Consider the following 19,544-nt stretch of genomic DNA (forward strand, 5'->3'; position numbering starts at 1 on the left):
AAAATCTATTATAAACATATAAGAATAAAACAAAAATGCCAACTATAAACAAATAAAAAAACTGTAATAATTTTTTTTTGCTGAAACGGATGATTCATACCGTTCGAGTATGAATACATTTAAAAAAGTCGAAAAATAATAGACCCCATAGTGCACTAGGTAACTCCTTCTTACCAACCTAAAGAGTATACCTAGAGTGCTTGGCCACGTACGAAGCCACCCAATCTGCAATCCCATTAGCCTTTCTGTACACATACTTAGTCTAAAAGGCCACCTCACTGCAGATCATGGCTCGGATATCTCCAAGCAAAGGGTGGCAGTCTCCCACACTTCCAGCACTCCGCTGGAAATAAAATATGTTCAATTTAGTAAAACCATATCCAAAAAAATTATTCTCTCTCTATCAGTCTCTAACCACAATTTTTTGCAAATAAAGAAGTAAAATGATAAATAATTAAAAATTAAATAAAGAAAATACCATAATTAAAATTTACAATAGTATATAAATTAAAAACCTAGAAAGAACCATTGTAAGTAGATAAGAAAATATTAAACTATTATACTAGTCAGAGTAGATAAACATGGAAAAAGTAAAAACACAAATAGAAAAATATATTTTAAACATTTTTATAATTTACGTATCATAATTTAAAATTTTATTTTTTTCAAATATGCATCGTAGTGCTAGTAAAATAATAATTCACAAACATCAAGATATGAAGAGAACATATCAGACAATATTTTCCAACTACCTCCCCAAATAGATTCTTTAATTAATAAATCTTTACATTTAAAAATAATTATTAATTTCAAATGGAATTTAAGGATAAAGATTTCAATACCTCAATCCGAATATCTTGACTGAGATCTCAAGAAGTCTCAATTTCTTAAAATTTTTCCATTATCCAATCTCAGACTGAGATAATTCCAACCAACCGAGATAAGTTCGTTGGCCACGAAGGATGCAGATTAAATGGTGCTTACAAATTCATAATGGAAGCACTTACACTGGCAAAAGTACCAACTTTCATTAACATGTACTTCATCTTCCTAGATTCCAATTTTTTTACAAAGTTCACATGACCTGAATTTAGAGAAATCAGAGACAAACTCTGCACAGGATTCCATCTACTAATATCCAAATGACTCTAATGAGGTCCACAAACCTCCAATACCACTCCACCCCATGTCTAATAATACCAAGTGTACTCAACCAAGTGGCAGAGATAAAAGCTCTGCAAAATCCCCACAGCCAACTCATCTGAGAACAGCCATGGTACCCCTTCCTTTAGGGTGGTTCATGCAGATTTTATATAGATTTTTATATATAGAGAAGTCTCCATCATCATCTGCAGACCCCCCACTGCCAGCTTTCCGCCAACCTCTTTTTCCACAGGTAACACCAGAAGAATCTTTACCCCTCTGCATCACTGCATACCTTTCCTCCCTCAAACCATTGTTAACCTCCCCTCTCTTCTCCTCTTCTACCATGTTGTTGGATTGTTGGAGAGGACCACAGCCACCTCCCCATATTCTCTACCACCTTCATGGCTTTTGGCTCCTTTGAGGTCTGTGCTCTCTTTCTCTCTCTTTCTTCATCTTCTTCACTTCTTTGGATCTTCTCTCTCTATGCTAAACCTTAACTGAAGCTTGCTGGCTCTTGGGCTCTATGTTGCTTTAAACTCGCATGAGTCATATTTATTTTATCTGAAGTTTTCTACTTCTCGCATGAGTGCACTACACTGTGTTCTTCTACGCTCTGTTTGATGAAATCCCTGCTCTTCTATGCTTGCTTAATGCTGTCTTCAGGAATGCTTCTTCATTAGACCTCTAAAAGGCATCTCATCTTCTTCTCTATTGTGTTCATCTTGGCTTCTTCTATCTACGTCATTCTGCTTCTTTATTTTCTCTTTCCAATGCCGCAATCTTACTTCCCTCTTCGGTGGGAGAGCACTGGGGACCAGTGGTGGTATGCCTCTCCCATCGATTGGGCTGCGGCCAATGGCCACTACGACCTCGTCCGGGAGCTCCTCCACCTTGATGCTAACCTCCTCATCAAGCTCACCTCCCTCCGCCGGATCCGGCGGCTCGAAACCGTCTGGGACGACGATGCCCGCTTCGTGGATGCTGCTAAATGCCGGTCCTTTGTCGCCCGAAACCTCCTCCTCGAGTGCGAGAAGAAGAACCGAAAGAATACACTGATTCGAGCTGGCTATGGTGGTTGGCTGCTCTACACTGCAGCCTCAGCAGGGGATATTAGCTTTGTTCAGGAGTTGCTTCAGAGAGACCCAGTTCTAGTCTTTGGAGAAGGGGAGTATGGTGTGACTGATATATTCTACGCTGCGGCGAGGAGCAAGAATTCTGTGGTTTTTAGGCTTCTGTTTGATTTCGCCGTGCCACCAAGGTGCTTCGCAGGCGGCGGCGGCGGCAGAAAGGCAGCGAACAGGTCGGGTGCTGGTGTTTCGATCTTTAGGTGGGAGATGGTGAACAGGGCTGTTCATGCTGCTGCTAGAGGAGGGAACTTGGATATCCTGAAAGAGCTTCTTCAGGGATGCTCTGATGTCTTAGCTTATAGAGATGTTCAAGGATCTACCATCTTGCATGCTGCTGCTGGCAGAGGACAAGTTGAGGTGAGACTGCTTCCACTTTAGATTTCAAATTTGGATTATCTAATTGAGTGAAGTTCCTCTTGATTCATATTTCATTCTTGAAGTTTGCTTGAAGTTGTGGTTTCTCAGTAATTTTCAGCTGTCATAGTGAATTTAGCATTCTCTGTATTGTTTTTCATATGTTGAAGAAAACAGTTTGTTTTTTTTTTTTTAAAAAAAAGAATTCTGATATGCAATAAGTGTTTACTTTCCACTTGTGCGAAGAACAGCAGTTCAAAAGCAACAGACTTGCATTATCCTAATTGTGGGTTTTAGTCTATTGACTTTGATTGGAGATATAGCCCTTTAGTCATTATACGATCTTGTGGAAGTAACTTTGTTAATTCCTTCATATTTTTATGTAAACCATGAACCTTATATGCCGTAATATGATGATGCGTTTATAACTGCGAAGTGTTATTGTTGATGAAAAAAAATCAAATATGTCAAACTTGATATGAAGAATCATTGAGGATTTTATATCATGCTGACTGCTTGTTGGTATATGCTCCATGTATGATTATGTTAGATAAATACATATTCTGCCCTTCCTTTCAACTAAATTACCAAGTTGTTTACTATCAATTCTAGAATGTCCTTTTTTGTCGGTCATACATATTTTTTCTCCCTAAAGTCAATTGATATAGACTTCATTTCTGAATAGCAGGTAATTGTCATGGAAATTTTTCATCCATGTTGTCATTTTGGACCCTACCACATTATTGATTATGCTTTTGTTTTATCATTTTGTGGCCTTTTACTGATTATTAATTATTGATTTTGATACTGAAGGTGTTAAATTCCCTGTATGTGTGCCTGCCAGGAAATCAATTCGCGAACCATTTGCCTGAAACATTCTCTTAAAACATCTGTAACTGTAGATGCATCATCAAGAAACCTTGTGGTGATGCTTCTGAGAAATCAAGCATTGAACTGTTGATGTTATCTGATGTAGAAGACGGAGTCTCACTTGTAAACATGATAGACAGAATAAAAATTTATAAATGAATGTGTAATTTCTATACCTGTGGATCTAATCGAGAAAGCCATCTCCTGAGAAAATGTAATTATGGTGATATATCACTCTTTAAACTTAGTATGCATTTTTCTGTTTGTTATCCAACACGACCAGGATTTAGACAAATTAAGCTGATGGAAGAACCAATTATATAATGAATCAGGTGAAGTGAGTATCTTAGCTGTATGAGTTGCAATCTAGTAGTATTAGTTTTTATCATTCTATTACCTCATAGTCTCTAGAGCATTAAAGGAGAAGCTTGTTCTCAGCATGTCTATACAAAGAGGGATAAAAGAACATGGTTTGGGGATATTGCTTGAATGACCCTATAGACTATAAGTTTCTTCTTAGAAACGCAAGGTTAGGAATCCAACAGCAGGAGTTCGGTATATTTTTAGCATGAATTGATGAATAGTGAGCTAATGGTTAGGCTTAATTTAAGTGCCCACTCATGATTTCTTTCTTGTCCTTTTCCCTTTTCTCTGTCTTTTCTGGATAAAGTGATTATATGGAGATGTCAAAATTAAAAACAAATGAAACAGATGAGAAAAATTTGCAGCCTTTAGGATCATATTGGAACTCTGCAGTATGGTTGGCTATTTGTACCATGGTACTTACTAAGAATATGTACAAGTCTACAAATGGAATGTTGTGTCGATATCAAGAAGAACTAAATGAACATACAAATTATTGGTGAACACCGAGATCTAAGCAGAGAGGTTAATATGTGCATTTAACTACTCTTGCATGTCATTTTCACTTTTTAGTTCTGCAATTGATCAGATCGTAATTAATTCAATACCTGTGCTTCTGAATAGTTTATTATGAACCATGAAGCCTATTTAAACTCCTAAGGAGGATGTTCCCCCCTGACACCGAGGATTCGGGGGGTGAAGAAAATGGCTATGGAAGTTCACTGCTCAAACAATTTTGCAAAATCTCAACAGTTCATCATTTTGGAGTTACTAAGAGGAGGGGGTGTGGACATCAAGCTCTAATTAACAATATTTTTTGTTTCGAATATATTGTTTCTGTAAATCAGATCATGTGCCATGCTTGCATGAAATTGCACGATGGTGCGACAATTATGTTTCTTCAAAGAAAATGCGATAGGATTCTACATCCTCGTATGAAAGGTAATTTTTCTACCAAAAAAAAATGTAATTTGCTTGCCCTACTAATGAATTTCTATGTCGCAAACTGAGGGAGATTCTTGAGCTCTCATAATATCAGGCATTTTGTCTTTCTTTTACATACACTACTTTGCATTAATTGAAGAGCCTCTACACTTTTGCACTCCTTATTATTTATGGGAATTCTTCACCATTGCACTTTCTGTATTATATGGAAGATTTCCTTATGTGAAGTAAGTTTAGAAAGTTAAATTTTCAAACAAACTCATTTGAGTGCAAATATATGAAGAAACATCTGCAGTGAAATTTCCATTTGGAATTAATTTCCTACTAACTTCAATCAATCCGAACTAATAATGCAGGTAGTTAAGGATCTAGTGGCATGTTTTGATATAATCAATACTCGAGATAATCAAGGGAACACAGCACTGCATGTGGCAGCCTTTCGAGGACATTTGTCAGTTGTCAAAGCCTTAATTACTGCATCTCCATCATCCTCTCCTTTGACAAACAATGCTGGAGATACTTTTCTTCATATGGCTGTGGCAGGTTTCAGAACTCCTGGTTTCCGAAGGCTTGACCAACAAATGGAGCTCATGAAGCAGCTGGTTTGTGGAACTATTGTAAATGTTCAAGAGATCATCAATCTCAGGAATGATGATGGAAGGACAGCCCTTCACATGGCTGTGATTGGTAACATGCACTCTGGCCTTGTTGAACTGTTGATGACTGTACAATCAATCAATCTAAACATTCGAGATGCTGATGGTATGACCCCATTGGATCTACTCCGACGGCACCCGCGATCAGCATCATCTGAAATACTGATCAAACAATTGATTTGTGCTGGAGGAATCTCAAATTCAAAGGCCTACATGGCAAGATCAGCCATTGCTTCCCAGGTAAAGATGCAAGGTATCGGAACCAGCCCAGGTACTTCTTTCAGAGTTTCCGATGCAGAGATATTCTTGTACACAGGTATTGAAGCATCAGAAACAAGTGGAAGGCCTAGCTCATGCTCAAGTGCTAGCAGGAGTGAACTACCAAATTTTGGCACCATTGGTGCGAAGAAGCAAGAGTCCTCAGACAAGAAGAAACAAAACTCTGTCAGCAATGCAGCAAAGCGGCTCAAGATTCTACTCAGTTGGCATTGTCAGAAGGAGAAGAAAACTGATACACCAAAGAAGTTGGGAGACGACGACTCAATGGACTCATTCAAGAAATGGAGCGAGCGTGAGGAGACCCCAACACCTCTCCGACAGCGATTCTCCAGGGGAACATCGCTTCTGAACAACAAGCGAACTCTCTCTGTTAGGAGTTCCATGCCAAGTCCAGCCACGAAGAAGAAATTTGCTGCAGGTTTGATGCATGGGGTCATTCAAGCCATGCCACATCTGGCTCCTCCAACTTGGTCTCCATCTGGTTCTTCCTCGAAGTCATCAATGTCATCCCCTACATCAGACAAAAAGAAAGGCATCTGTTCGCAGAATGAACCCCGTGTTGGTGCCTCCTGCTCGATTTCATCGGTCACTGCTGGTGGCATAATGGAGAATGTATCACAGAAATCTGATTTTGTGAATACTAGAATGATGAATCGGTATTTTTGTTTTGGCACACAAGGTCTGACTCTGGAGAATTCAGTCAGTGGACAGCTATCAGCTCGGACATTCAAACATTCAGTTCTACCAGTGGCTTGATAGACCTGTTGAAAGATCTGGAGCTCGTGGCGATGTAATTAACACGGTAATTGCTCCGTTCACCAGTATTGCTAAGTGTGATTTGTGAGCAAGACGTAGTAGTTTTCCTGAGAGCATTTTTATTTTATGTTTGCTTCTAGTTATGTCTAGAATGGATGTAGCTTTCTGCCTGAACAATGCCTGACTTAATGTGAAATTATCAGTATTAATCTGATTACAAAATTGCATGCATTCAACCATAGACTTCGTATTACCAAGATAACCATTGTCGATTGATTACTCAGATTTGCATGTGTTCTCTAAGCAGTCGCCTCACAAATGTAATGCATCAAAGAACCTTAAGCTAAACTATTACTGCAGGGAATCCGAAGAAATTCCACATGGACAATCTTCTGTTGTCCATGGTAGGGAGTTTCACAGCAAAACCCACATTGATTTTAGTAGCTTTCTAGCTTAGCTGATGCCTTAAAGGCTGACTTGGTAACTGATATGGTTAACTCCCATTAGCATAGCAGTATTAGCTGGAATATTACGATCTTCTGGGAAAAACATAATTGAATGTGACACAAAGAAATTGTTTTCAACCAGAAGCTATCTTTTGAAGCTGTTAATGCTTGTTTCATATCATAGGCTTTCTATGAATGAAAAATGCTGTAACTCCTCGTTATTTGTTTTTACCTGCAGGACTGGCTGTATTGTTTACATATTTCACCCAATGGCAACACTAGCTGATGGAACGCATGGAATCCTCTCATTATATATATTTGATAATTTGATATATACGCATGAATATAAAGTAGGGGGACAGATGATTTGTCATGGAGCAGGCTTGAAGTTATTGGATCATGACAGGAAAAACTTAAAATGAGGAAATACAATGTTTTGGTATCTGATGCATTTAAGCATCCGTGAGTTGGAAGACCCTGGTTTCTACCAGTGTTTCCACGAGAAACAACCTGGTCGTGCAGTATACCAACTTCATGACGTTTCACTTTCTCTCCATTAAGCCTATCGTGTTCCATTTGGATTTCATCAACAAGCTGGCCTCCGGAACCAAAAACACAGTTTGCACATACATGATAAGTTCTGGTAGTAACATCCTGAGTTCACTCGCTAGAATTTTTTATAACCAATATCCTTTGTTGCGTTGTTGTGACTTCTTGGATAGAGTCAGCATGAAATGAAGAGATCTTTCTTCCACCTTTGTTGTTTGGAAATCATTTACTGCAAGGTCTCAAAAGCCACATACTCTTCTCTTCACACAAACTTATGATGAGGCTGGTCTTTTAGTTTTTGAAGAATGGCATGCTGCATGGACATCTGATGAATCACTAAATCTGATTCATTGAAACATGAGTATGGAAGTCAAATTCTACCAATTGGGACAGTACCCTTTTGAGGGAAAAAATTTTAACTCTGCAACAAGTAACCCAGTCTTATCAATTTCCTTGTCTTATGCATATTCTTTCAAGCTCAGCTTGTTCCAAGCTGATGAAAATTTGAGACTTTGGTTCCAACTTGGAGAGCATTATCAAAGTTGCTTCTCTACCATATTTGATATCGGCTAGCTTATGCTGGGGAATTGTTCTCAAGTACGCGACCCATGTAATTTTGCATTTTTTCATATGAAATGATTTGCAGCACTCCTGCTATTTTCCATGAAAAGAAAACTTTGGATTGCAGTTGCTCAAGATATAAAATAAAAGCTAAAGATCTCGACATACATTCCAACAAGGAATCTAACAAAATGGAGTCCTACTTCTTTTCCTGCATATAAAGCATCATCCTAGTGCGAAGGCATTGATCAAGACACAATACATGAAGGTAATTGGAATCGGAGCTGCCAAGCCAGCATTAACAAGCCTGACGAATATTTCATGCAAAGTCTGTCGATACCAAGATCCATACCGGCCAGCATCCGAAACGATTCAGTACCGAACCAAACCAGTAGGACAGTGCAAGTAGCCCATACCTAACCCGATTTGAAACTGGGTTAACTCAGTACGAACCGGCCAGTTCCAGCCCGTCCAATATCTGTTCCAGGCGGTGGGAGCCGAGACTGCATATGCATGACAAACCAACCCGGTTCGGTATTGCCTGACCTGGGCAGTTCGGCCCGGTTTGGCAAACCTTAATTTTATGTGCACATATGGTGGGAGCCCCATAGCATTTTCCGCCAACATTAATGGAGCTCTAGCACAAACAAAGAGGACAACAAGTGGCTTCTCAGAATGCAGAAATTCTGTACTTGGTATGCATTGTGTCATCAACTAATTACTACCATGTATGCATAAGCACATTCATCGAATTTCAAACAATAACAACCTTAAATGATATCACTAACCCTTTAAATGCTTTAAGGTATATGAAATATGTCCAGCCAAGTGCAAGGAACAAATCTATTTTAAAGACTGGGAATGACCAGCCCTTTTTTTCTTTCCCTCTCTTGTTAACATATACCTGCACTAATTTAAAAGGCACAAGCTGCAAATAGCTCAGCCAAGACAGCGCACAAGCTGTTATGGTACAAGGGAAGCTATTGGAAAATACCCTGCTCCTTACAAGTAACGAGAGAACATATGGCATGTTTGTTTGCATAAAGTTTTAATTGGGGGATTGCTTTAGAAGGAACATTAATGTTACTCTTCATATTCTGCCAAAAAATGGAACATCAATGCTGCAACAGAACTAGAAAAGTAAATGCTCCTCAAAAAAGATATCATTAGAACCATACAATGCGCAGAAAGCGATATCAAATAGAGAAGCATCAAGAAGACAAGAACCAATAGTTTCTTTTTTTCCATTCTGGCAGTAGCTACCTACAAATTACAGCTGTACAAACCCCCACTAGGAATTACATCAAATTACCGCAGGCCAACAAATTTGAGCACCATACCAAACATCCAACATACTGGATGCCAACAGATGAAATCTTGATAAAGCCAATCCAATACAATGCCACTAACATTAGCACAAGTTGAAGATTCCTTAATCCTTAAACCTTCTTTAACTTGATAAATACTAGAATACCATAATAAACAGCACAATGCTTTTCACACGAAAAGTCATCAGACACTAACTTTACTACTTTAAAGCACTTTTGGTGAAGAATGCCAACAAAGCTGTGTTCATAGCAGAACAACATCGCCTGACAAAGCAATTAACTTGAAGAATCATATTATGTAACTTACAGAGGATATGAAAGAACAGAATTAGGTAACTATTTCAAACATATATGTGCAACTAAATTTGTGGCATATATTCACCAAGAATTAGCATTCCTATAAAAAGCGAAGTACCGAGTGATCCGTGATTCTTGGTGTTTGATCCAAATTAACAGTGAGCATGCAAATAGATGTATGCTATTTTATCTCCTGGCTTTAACGAGGTTTGTTCAAAGCAGCAGGAAGTGGGTATGGTTCAAGAAGAGAATAAGCAAGCAAACTTCTGGCTTAAAACTATTTGCAGAAGTCTCAACACTCGCAAGAGAGAACAAACCTTTAAATCTTACAAAAATGTATACAGAGGAAAAGATAGCTTTCTTCATGACTCTGGATTCTTGGACACAACTACGTATGGAACTGGTGGCACATGGTAAAGAGGTGTGAAGGTGATTGCCTTATCGCATGAAACTTCAGTTATAAATCTGAAGATCAGCCATGGTTTCTGGTTCTATAATTTGTTTGACATCATCAAGGTACTCTCTAGGCCTTCTTACTAAAGAATCAAATTAAGAAGAGCCTTTGTGCAAAGGTTGTGAGTGCCCACGTGAACAAAAGGATTTGGGGTAGAAAGCAAGTTTGTTTGGATTCTAATATAAATCCCAACAAAACATATAAAATTCTAATAAAAGTCAAAGTGACATTTTTTTTTTGCTTCCTAGTAGAATCTTAATCATTGCTTTAAGGAAGATTACTTAACTGATGATATAATAAAGGAGAAGGTTCTCAGAGAATAAATATACCAGTTGATCATTCTCTTCCTACCTAAGCTCTAAGATCAAGGTCGCTCCCTCTTCTTTTCCTCCCATCCATATAATAGAGTACTCTCCCTGTTGATCTTTCTTCCAAAAGTAAATTAAGGTTCTCTGACCATTTTAAGTAGAATAAAGAGATAACTGGCCAACAGATGAAAGTGGTTTATCCCGACGAAAATCAATTAGGCATCTTCATAAAAGAATTTCAAATCATTCCATCCAATACAGCAAACCACAAAATGCCATTCGAAAAAATAAATCTTTGTTAAGAAGATTAATAAGCAAAGCATATAATTTGACAACTACCCCACTATATCTCCTACTTTCAAAAGCCCAATTGACTCCTAAATACCTTCAGCTAAGCACAAGCTTTGCCAATGAAGAACTTCATTGAATCATGAGGACTGGATACAGCTTATCCACCAAACCGCTAATGAACCGTTCCCCAGCCAGCAACTACCTCCCTTTCTTCTCTTCCTTCTGATTCATCTCTCTGAACAGCTCCATCCAATGATTTGAAATCCACAGGATACTGACCGCAATTGCCGCACCAACCACGACAATCCATGAGACAGAAACCCACATCGGAATCACATCACTGGCCTTCCCACTCAAATAAAAAGCACTCATCTTATAGAAGAACACCGGCCCTGCAAATCCCCTCATGGCACTATACAAAGCATAGAAAGGAGGAGATAAGAACATATATATTCTTGCTGCAGTAGGCAATTCTTCTTTCCGGAGTCCGGCCAGCGTCCATGCATTCTGGCAAAAACTGGTAACCTCTGCAAACACCAGGAGGACCAGTATTGCAAAAGCACCACGAAGAACAAGGTAGCGACAGGTGACGAACACAAAGAGCGTCGCAAGGTGGTGGGCAATGAAAAGATAGTCTCCAGGGATAAAAATTAGGTAGTGGAGTAGATCAGTTGTGAAGTAGGCAATGCTGAAGTCAAGAACCAGGTTCTGGAAATTGGTGTTGGGAGAGGCAAATCCTCGAATAGGTTGTGATAGAATTGCAGAGAGAGCCAAGAAGACAGCCGGCGTTCCGTGGAACAAGGAGATGAAACAGCTCGATGCATCCAGGCGGTTCTTTGGACTCCACTTCCGGAAAACTACCAAGCGTCCAAGCAGATATATGAGACAGAACATTGCGAAGAAGGAAGGGAACAGCGAGTAATCAGGAATCACAACCTCCATTGTAAAATTTATGAAAAATTGAAACTTTGAACCAAACAAATACTATAAAAATCAGAGCTTTTCTTCTTCAAAGAGTTCCCGATAGCCCAAAGTCGAATTTTGCGAATAAAATCAATATATACACCTTCAAGTGGAGATTTTTTTTCCAGCAATCAATCCCTTCTCCTACTGTTTCCCGGAAAACCAAAGCTAGGGTTTCCTTTCCGAAAATCAGACCCGTAAAGACACAAACTTTCGGACACGGGATCCTTCCAAACACCAGATCCGAATCGTCGAGATGATGAATAGGGTTAGGGTTTCAAGAGCCACCCACCGAGAGTACCGGCAGCCAAAATATATAGCTGAAAGCGCCCGACCTCCAACTACTCGTGAGGCCTTTAAGAATTTTGAGAGGAAAAAAAACTAAAAAGAAAAATTAGCCTTAGATTGCGCTAATATTAACCTTATATTTTTCAAATTATTACAATATTGCCCATTCTTTTTTTAGTTAAAAATAGAATTTACTTGTGAGCTGATGTGGAAGTCCTCGGCTAAAAGTGCCTACTTGTTGGCTGACATGAAGATAATTAAATAATAATTAGATCTGTCGCCACCATCATCCCAATACACAAAATCCACCTCTAAATTCTAACCATAAACTCATCTCCTTCCCCAATCCTCCTCCCGACCACGCAACCTACGTTGGCAACCCCCCGACCACCTTAGCTGTCGGCTATGCCCTCCGCCTCTTCTCCCTCTCCCATCTCCTCCTCTCTTTCTCTCTTCCACCTTTGGTTGTCAAAGCACTATTCATTATAAGAGCGTAGCAGTTCTTCCATGCCCGATCAAAAGAAATATGATAGCAATTAGAAACTAAAAATTCTATCAGCGCACGTAATGAACAATAAATCACAAAATTGATCGTATATCCAAGCTTTCTTCTCCACCTCAGAAAGTAAAGTATTCTATGGAAAAGATCTATGTGCATTGCATGAGGCTTTGCAAAATTTGGAATTCTCAAAGTTTTTGGGTGAGGTCTTCGATTGTTATAAATAGTATCAGAGTGACCCGATTTATGGCCCATGTAGACTAGAAAACATCCCAGTATGGGCTCATTGAAGCTAACCACGGATCAATTGTGGTGCTTGTAATTGGATTTAAATGGATTTGGACACTTAGTCTGACGAGAACGTCAGAGCTTAAACGGGGAGAGTATATAAGGACTGTGCAGACGGTGTTTAATCCCATATTGGTTATTTACTTGGTAGACTTTTGGTACTTATACAGGATCAAGAAAGCCAAATAATACCTTCTGGCTAGTCATTTTTAGATGAGGTCTTGGATTGTTACAGTTTGAAGTAAGAGTTGATTAAGAGAACTCTTTAAGAAAAAATTTTGATGTTAGTTGCATTAGAAGTGGCCTAAAATTACTAACATAAGGGGACCAAGTCTCATTGTTAGCCCTTAACCCAAGAGGGGCTGAAGCTTGTAGTACTCAAGAAAAGTCTTAAAATACTGAAAACTCTGGCTTTATTAACTAAGCCCATTGTGCCGCTGAAGTCTTTGGCAGTGAAAATCCTAACAGAAAAAATAGAGATTGAAATTTGTCAAAGCAAATAATGAAATAGAGGTCACGTCCGAATCTATGGATTTCTGTGGGTTGCAAACTGCAAGCATTCATCTCCTAGTATCAGGTTTTTAGACGGTCAGTTTTCTAATTTCTAAACACCAGAAGATGTGTTTGGACCCGGAGTTATATGACACGACACAGAAATATGATTTCTGCCATGTTTTTTTTTTTTTTTGGTCAAAATTTCTGCCATGTATTTTAGGATCCCAACGATCATATCATATATACCAGAAAAATCCAATTTCAGATTTTGGAGAACAAGAATCCCAGGATTCAGATGCCAAGCACCAAGTACCTCGGTTTTAGGTTTAGGTTTTAAACCAGAAACAAAAAATATAAGGACCCGTGCGGGCGTGTGTTTAGTCCCACATCGGTTATTCGCTGGATAGTTGTTAAGTACTTATACAGGAATAAGTAACCCAAATAATACCTTCCGGCTAGCTATTTTGGGTGAGATCCTAGGTTGTTGCAAATAGTATCAGAGCAGACCCGGCCCATAATCTATATGGACTAGAGACACTGCAGCACGGATCCATTAAGGTTGACCACGGGCCGATCGTAGTGTTTGTGATTAGGTTTGAATGAATTTGAACTCTTAGCTTGATGAGGACGTCAGGGCTTAAACGGAGTAAGTATGTGAGGATCCGTGCGGATGTGTATTGGTTATTCGCTGGATAGTTCTCAAGTACTTATACAGGATCAAGAAATCCAAATAATATTTTTCGGCTAGCCATTTTGAGTAAGATTCTGGGTTGTTACAAAAAAATGTTAAGAATTTCCATAAAAAAAGGAATTCTGTTGAAAACTCCAAGCAGCAAGCCCCCATTTTATATTTCACAGAATAAAATGAGGCTTCAGTTTTAAAAGCATTCAGGTCGTAAGTCTCAAGTCGAGAAGCTCTTTTTCAGGGAGTATATCACAGGCTTCAAATCTCATAAAAATTTAATAAAGATGGTGGATTTTTATAAGGACAAGTAGTTGAAATTTGTTTTGAAGTCAAGATTGCATAATAAAATCGTAATGTTGATGTTTGGATGTTTGGTATCTCATGCACAATATTTTATGGCGATATTTTTTTGATGGAGTAACACATCCAATCTCTTCTTATCCTCAAACGAAGACTAGGAAAATTATATCGTTTTCTTGGTTTAGGTGTGCAAGTTTTTATTGGATTTCCCATACATCTTTCTTTTGGAAACTATCCTTACTTCTCCTACCAACTACCAATCATGTTTAGGGATAATTACATCATGGGATGTGCCATTAATCAATCATGTTTATCCATATAAATTCCTATCTACGTGCACTAAAAATACCACTAGTAATGTGGGTGGAAAAATAATCAAAAATTCAGACCCAATTTAGATATGGGTGTCTCATCAGCCTTCCAAGTTGGTCCTCTGCACTTATTTCATGCACTGATATGTAGCATTGTATTTGTTTTATGTTGTATACCAATAATGATCCTACACCATCTATATCACTATTTACCTAAAGCTTGTGCATAAAACATTATTTATTTTTACTTTATAGCTTGATCTCCTTCTCTATTTGCGATGTTCGTGAGATGCTTTGTAGTTGTCATACTCTATCGAACATAATAACACTTTTCTTATTTCGTGTTTTGCACTTCTGCTCTCTCTTTCTGTCTGTCTATCTGTTTATCTATCTATTTTTCTATGAAAACATGTGTAATAAGAAGAATGTGTTTATAGCTCTCTACTCTTAAAATATGACTTTGTGATGATCAGTATCGATAATAAATCCAAGCAAATGTGCCACTTGAACATGCATGGCACTATTATTAAATTAATTTTTTTGCGAAAGAACTTCTAAAAGCTTCTTTATAAGTTATACTATTGTTGGTTCGTCATAGCCATTATTACATGTTATAGTTGACATGTAATACCTTAGAATATGTAAATAACATTGTTCAAGTAATATTGTAATATTAACAAAGAATATCAATTTGATAATTATATTTCAGGAATATTCGAAAAATCGTTTTGATTACGTAGCAATTTTTAATATGACCCATGCATTTTTAGGTCGTTGTATGGTTTTATAGGATAATGAAGGTGCAAGAACAGAATTATAAAAAATATTATAAATGTCGAGCTCAGTAGAAACATTAAATCAACAAATATACTTGATCTTTTCAATGATTAAAAGGGAAAAAAAATATAAACATAGATACATGCATATGTATGTACGAATATATGCATACATATATGTATATATGTGTGTTTGCGTACACACATGCGTGAATGCACTTGCATTTCTATGTGCAAACATGTATAACATATATTTGTATATCCATGCATATATCAGGCTGGTTTTCGGGTTTCGGTCTCTAATCCAAACCTAGCTTAAGAAGACTTTGGGTCTAATTTTGGAATTCATACCCAATACAATAACTTATTAAGTTTATTTCTTAATCTAAGTTCTATGTTCTAGATTGTTTTTGGATTGAATTAGCGAGTTATCCATCTTCATTGGCACCTCTAGAAGTGAGATGGCAAATGAAAGGAAAATTAAAACATATGTCATCATTAGTTAATGGCGAAGACAACCATTTTAATGGTTGCTTTTAAGGCATGGGTTGGATTTATCATTTATAGATAATAAAGTATACAATTATTCCTACATCTAACCTACCTGCCCTGCTTGAGACCATAGAATGCCATGTTGAGTGCTGGGATTAACTTTCTTATACAATTTGTTAAATCTAGGAGGCTTAAATTATTGATACTGCCCATTACTTTGCCCTGGCTATCTACATCAATATCTATAAGTAATTGACCCGTCTAATGTGCACCCTAAAAGGAGTCCACATTAAGACCCACCATTAGCATTTTGTGGGCCCAATAATACTTCATATTTTGTGGCATCAAGATGAGGAGAAATCGGGCTCCAGCCTTGGTGGTCCTGTTCTTTAGTCATGCTCTTAGCGTCTTATAGTTTCTGACCATAGTGTCACAAGCTAGAATTCTATCTGTTAGAAGACGTTATAACGCTGGAATTGATTAGTAGCCTGATATACTCAAGCTAAAAGTCTCTTTTTCTCAAGGGATAAGCTAGTAGCGTCGTGAGGGACAAGTAGTTAGGTAGGAAAGGGAGTTCTAGATACATGGCCTTTCTTAACTAGGGTACGGCCGGAAGAGACTTTTTGCACGCCACTTGATCTTGATTTGTCCACCATAGAATCGGAATAGATTGGAATAGAAATTGACATTAGTCATACTAGAATACGAATAAGAATATGATTTGAATACTAAAAAAAAAAAAAGTAGGAATTAGATTTTAGAGGATTGGAGCATTTCCATTTTCCTCTTGAATCAAAGTAAAAATATGACTCCTTCCAACCAAATGGCTTATTTCTATTTTCATTTCGAAATCCAATTCCCTCCAACCAAATATACCTTTAACGAGTACGACCATTATAATGATTTAGGAGAATTTGTTATATTTATTTTGATTTACAGCGGATGAGTACAAAAAATAAAAACAAATAAAAAAAGGTGAAGATAGTGGAATTAGAAGAAAAAAGGTTGGATGAGCAAAAACAAAAAAAAAAAAGAAAGAAAGAAAATGACAAGTGGAGTCAGAGTATTATAGCAGGTATTTCAATTATCAAAGAAAAATCCAATCTTTTGTTCCTTTCAGTTGAGTCTGTTCTTTTGTATCTTGAGCCTGTCTCTTTGTAATGCCAAAAATCCAATCATAAAAACTTCTAGGGCTCGTTAAAACACTAAAAAGACATGCGGGAAGCATGCAATAAATGAAAGAAATGAAAGCAAAATATGAGGAAGATGTGGAATCCAGGTAGCATATGGTACACGGAAAAGGAAAGAAGATTGCAGTGAACTATTTTTTTTTAATTTTTCAGTGGCATTGGTACTCTAAATATCCATTTATGAAGAAAATCCAGTTCTAGAAATCTAGTTATAAAAAGACATTGAGCTACAAGTTAAAAAGCCTAGTCACTTGGACTTCTCTCATAAAAATAGTAGCCATTGTGGAGAACTCAGCATTTCATATGCCTCATTATGTGTTATATTTGCCTCAATTAATATAACGTGCACATTTGTTTGTGGATCAAGGCTAACTGTTTGGCTATGTTCGGAATTAATTATTTTCGCACAACAGGCAAACCAACTGTGAGAATCCGTGCAGGCATGTATTTAGTCCCACATCAGTTATTCGCTGGATAGATCTTGGGTACTTATACAGGATCAATAGAACCCAAATAATACCTTCTGGCTAGCCATTTTGGGTGAGGTCCTGGGTCCATACAAATGGTATCAGAGCGGATCCGGCCCATAACCTATGTGGACTAGGGACACTGCAGCACAGATCTATTGGGACTGACCACGGGCCAATCGTGGTGTTTGTGATTAGATTTGAATAGATATGAACCCTTAGCCTGACGATGACATCAAGGCTTGAACGGGGGGAGTACGTGAGAACCCGTGCGGGCGTGTGTTTAGTCCCATATCGGTTATTCACTGGGTAGATCTTGGGTACTTATACAGGATCAAGAAACCCAAATAATACCTTCCGGCTAACCATTTTGGGTGAGGTCATGGGTTGTTACACCAACACTAAAACAAATCGATTCACTTGACTCATTTTTGTAAAATAAAAATAAAATAAAATAATTTTTATAAAATTCTTGAAGATACTTTCTTTTACCACAAAAGAGAGGTAAACCATTCCATGTTTCTAAATCCATCCGGCACTTTTATGATTGTGTTGATAGTAATGTACCGGTTGATTTTGAATTTTTTTTTCTACTATAGTGGCAAAATTGTACAGTGCTGGAGTAAATACAACTAGCAGAATCAAAGAACAACATATCACGAAATTGTGTAAAGATGGAAGCACGAGGCTCGTAGATTACTAAGCCTGCATAGTTGGCGACATATGATATCATCCAATCAACCGCACACTCCCTAATACTAATGTGTGTGATTAATTTGGGCTTTTGCTATTGTGACGCTCTTCGATACATATATTTGCACTTGAGTCGACTGCATCGGACCATGCTCCGGTACTGCTCACAGTGTCCAGGTTTGAAGATTTCAAAAAGGAGCATCCTCTCCAAGTTTCTAGGTCTCAAATATGCAAGGTAAATAGCATGGTTCATCATACGAGACGGATCATCTCGCATCGAGCAGGGATGAGTTGGAAACTTGGGGCATCGAATTAAACAGTTAGATGATGAGACTATGGAGCTAGAGGAGAGAGATGCCAATCTCGGGGATTCACCTCTACAAAGCGGGCATTGCTTCATCAGAGGAAAATGGCAACAAAAGGCTTGGCTCAACTAGGTCAAGGATGGTGATCAAAATAATAGCAAGCTCTTGCAGGAAGGTTCTTGCCCTTTCTTTTACTTGGATGTGCTTCCACAATTCCTGGTGGCGGGCTGGAAGTGGGATTCTTTATCCATGTCTGGTGGAGTTGTGTTCTTGCTCCTCTTTCCAACTATTGGTTGGCCATGACTTGGGTCTCTGACTCTATTCCTGAGGCTATCTGCTATGCTTGTTCATGGTTTTATCTGGGTTAAAGGGCATGGCATGGGATTAGATTATGTTAGTTGGGATACCCTAATGTTGCCCAAGCAATGGGACGGGTTGGCTATTAGAGATCTTAAAATGGTGAAGCATTCTCTGCCCCTTAAACATGTCTATCGCTTTTGCACATGTAGCCGAGCTGGTGAGCGCTATAGCTGACATTTTACCTGGAGATGACAGAGACACTTGGGGTTCCTCTTTGGCTCCTGCAGCGTCTAGGTATGCGATGATACCGATGGTATCCTGAGAGCCCCCACGTTTTGGTTTTCTCAAGATCAATTTCGACGGCAGTGTATCGGAGGGCGACACCAGATGTAGCGTGGGCTTTGTGATCAAAGACCAGGACTCCAAACTGATTATGGCCGGAGGTTGGCACACATTTGATGGATCCGTTCCTGTGGCGGAGTTGCATGCGGCGTGGGAGGGTCTCGTCTATACTAGAGTGCACCTAAGTACTGGCGGATATTTCTAGAGGGCGACTCGCCCACAGTGGTCAGCTGGATCCGGTGCCGATAGGCTAGGCCAAATATACACCCACTACTCCGAAATATTTGGAGCATGGTGGAGTTAGATTTATTTCGGATTTCGCATGTATTTTGAGAGGCGAACAGTACTGCGAACTGGATCGTCTCTTATACAACCCACCATTTCGGATTTGTATTATGAGGCATTTCCAATCATGTGTCG

At 38.5% G+C, this 19,544-nt stretch overlaps 2 protein-coding genes across 3 annotated transcripts; one reads left to right on the plus strand and one right to left on the minus strand.

The window, feature by feature from the left end:
- The first annotated feature begins 1,168 nt into the window (after nt 1–1,168).
- On the plus strand, nt 1,169–7,629 carry LOC103723307 (uncharacterized). Of its 2 annotated transcripts, XM_039130892.3 has the most exons (4): nt 1,169–1,568; nt 1,810–2,630; nt 5,162–6,542; nt 7,181–7,629. In XM_039130892.3, exons 2-3 carry the CDS (start codon nt 1,917–1,919, stop codon nt 6,494–6,496), a joined length of 2,049 nt encoding a protein of 682 aa, XP_038986820.2. In that variant the 5' UTR covers nt 1,169–1,568; nt 1,810–1,916; the 3' UTR covers nt 6,497–6,542; nt 7,181–7,629. The 2 variants fall into 2 exon arrangements, with proteins under 2 accessions (XP_038986820.2, XP_008812410.3); XM_008814188.6 differs by having other exon boundaries at nt 1,169–2,630.
- Nucleotides 7,630–9,270: 1,641 nt separating this feature from the next.
- Nucleotides 9,271–12,055, minus strand: LOC103723306 (TLC domain-containing protein At5g14285). The gene has a single exon (XM_008814187.6). It carries the CDS (start codon nt 11,670–11,672, stop codon nt 10,929–10,931), a length of 744 nt encoding a protein of 247 aa, XP_008812409.2. The 5' UTR covers nt 11,673–12,055; the 3' UTR covers nt 9,271–10,928.
- Nucleotides 12,056–19,544: the final 7,489 nt, after the last annotated feature.

This window comes from Phoenix dactylifera, chromosome 13 (assembly GCF_051530095.1).
Source record: "Phoenix dactylifera cultivar Ajwa chromosome 13, Ajwa_hap1_PhDact_Kaust_v1.1, whole genome shotgun sequence".
Taxonomy (NCBI): domain Eukaryota; kingdom Viridiplantae; phylum Streptophyta; class Magnoliopsida; order Arecales; family Arecaceae; genus Phoenix; species Phoenix dactylifera.

Coding starts and splice junctions, on each gene's coding strand:
- LOC103723307 (XM_008814188.6), top strand. CDS start 1,917: ATGCCGCAATCTTACTTCCCTCTTCGGTGGGAGAGCACTGGGGACCAG. Junction 2,631..5,161: donor CTGGCAGAGGACAAGTTGAG/GTGAGACTGCTT, acceptor CTAATAATGCAG/GTAGTTAAGGATCTAGTGGC.
- LOC103723306 (XM_008814187.6), bottom strand. CDS start 11,672: ATGGAGGTTGTGATTCCTGATTACTCGCTGTTCCCTTCCTTCTTCGCA.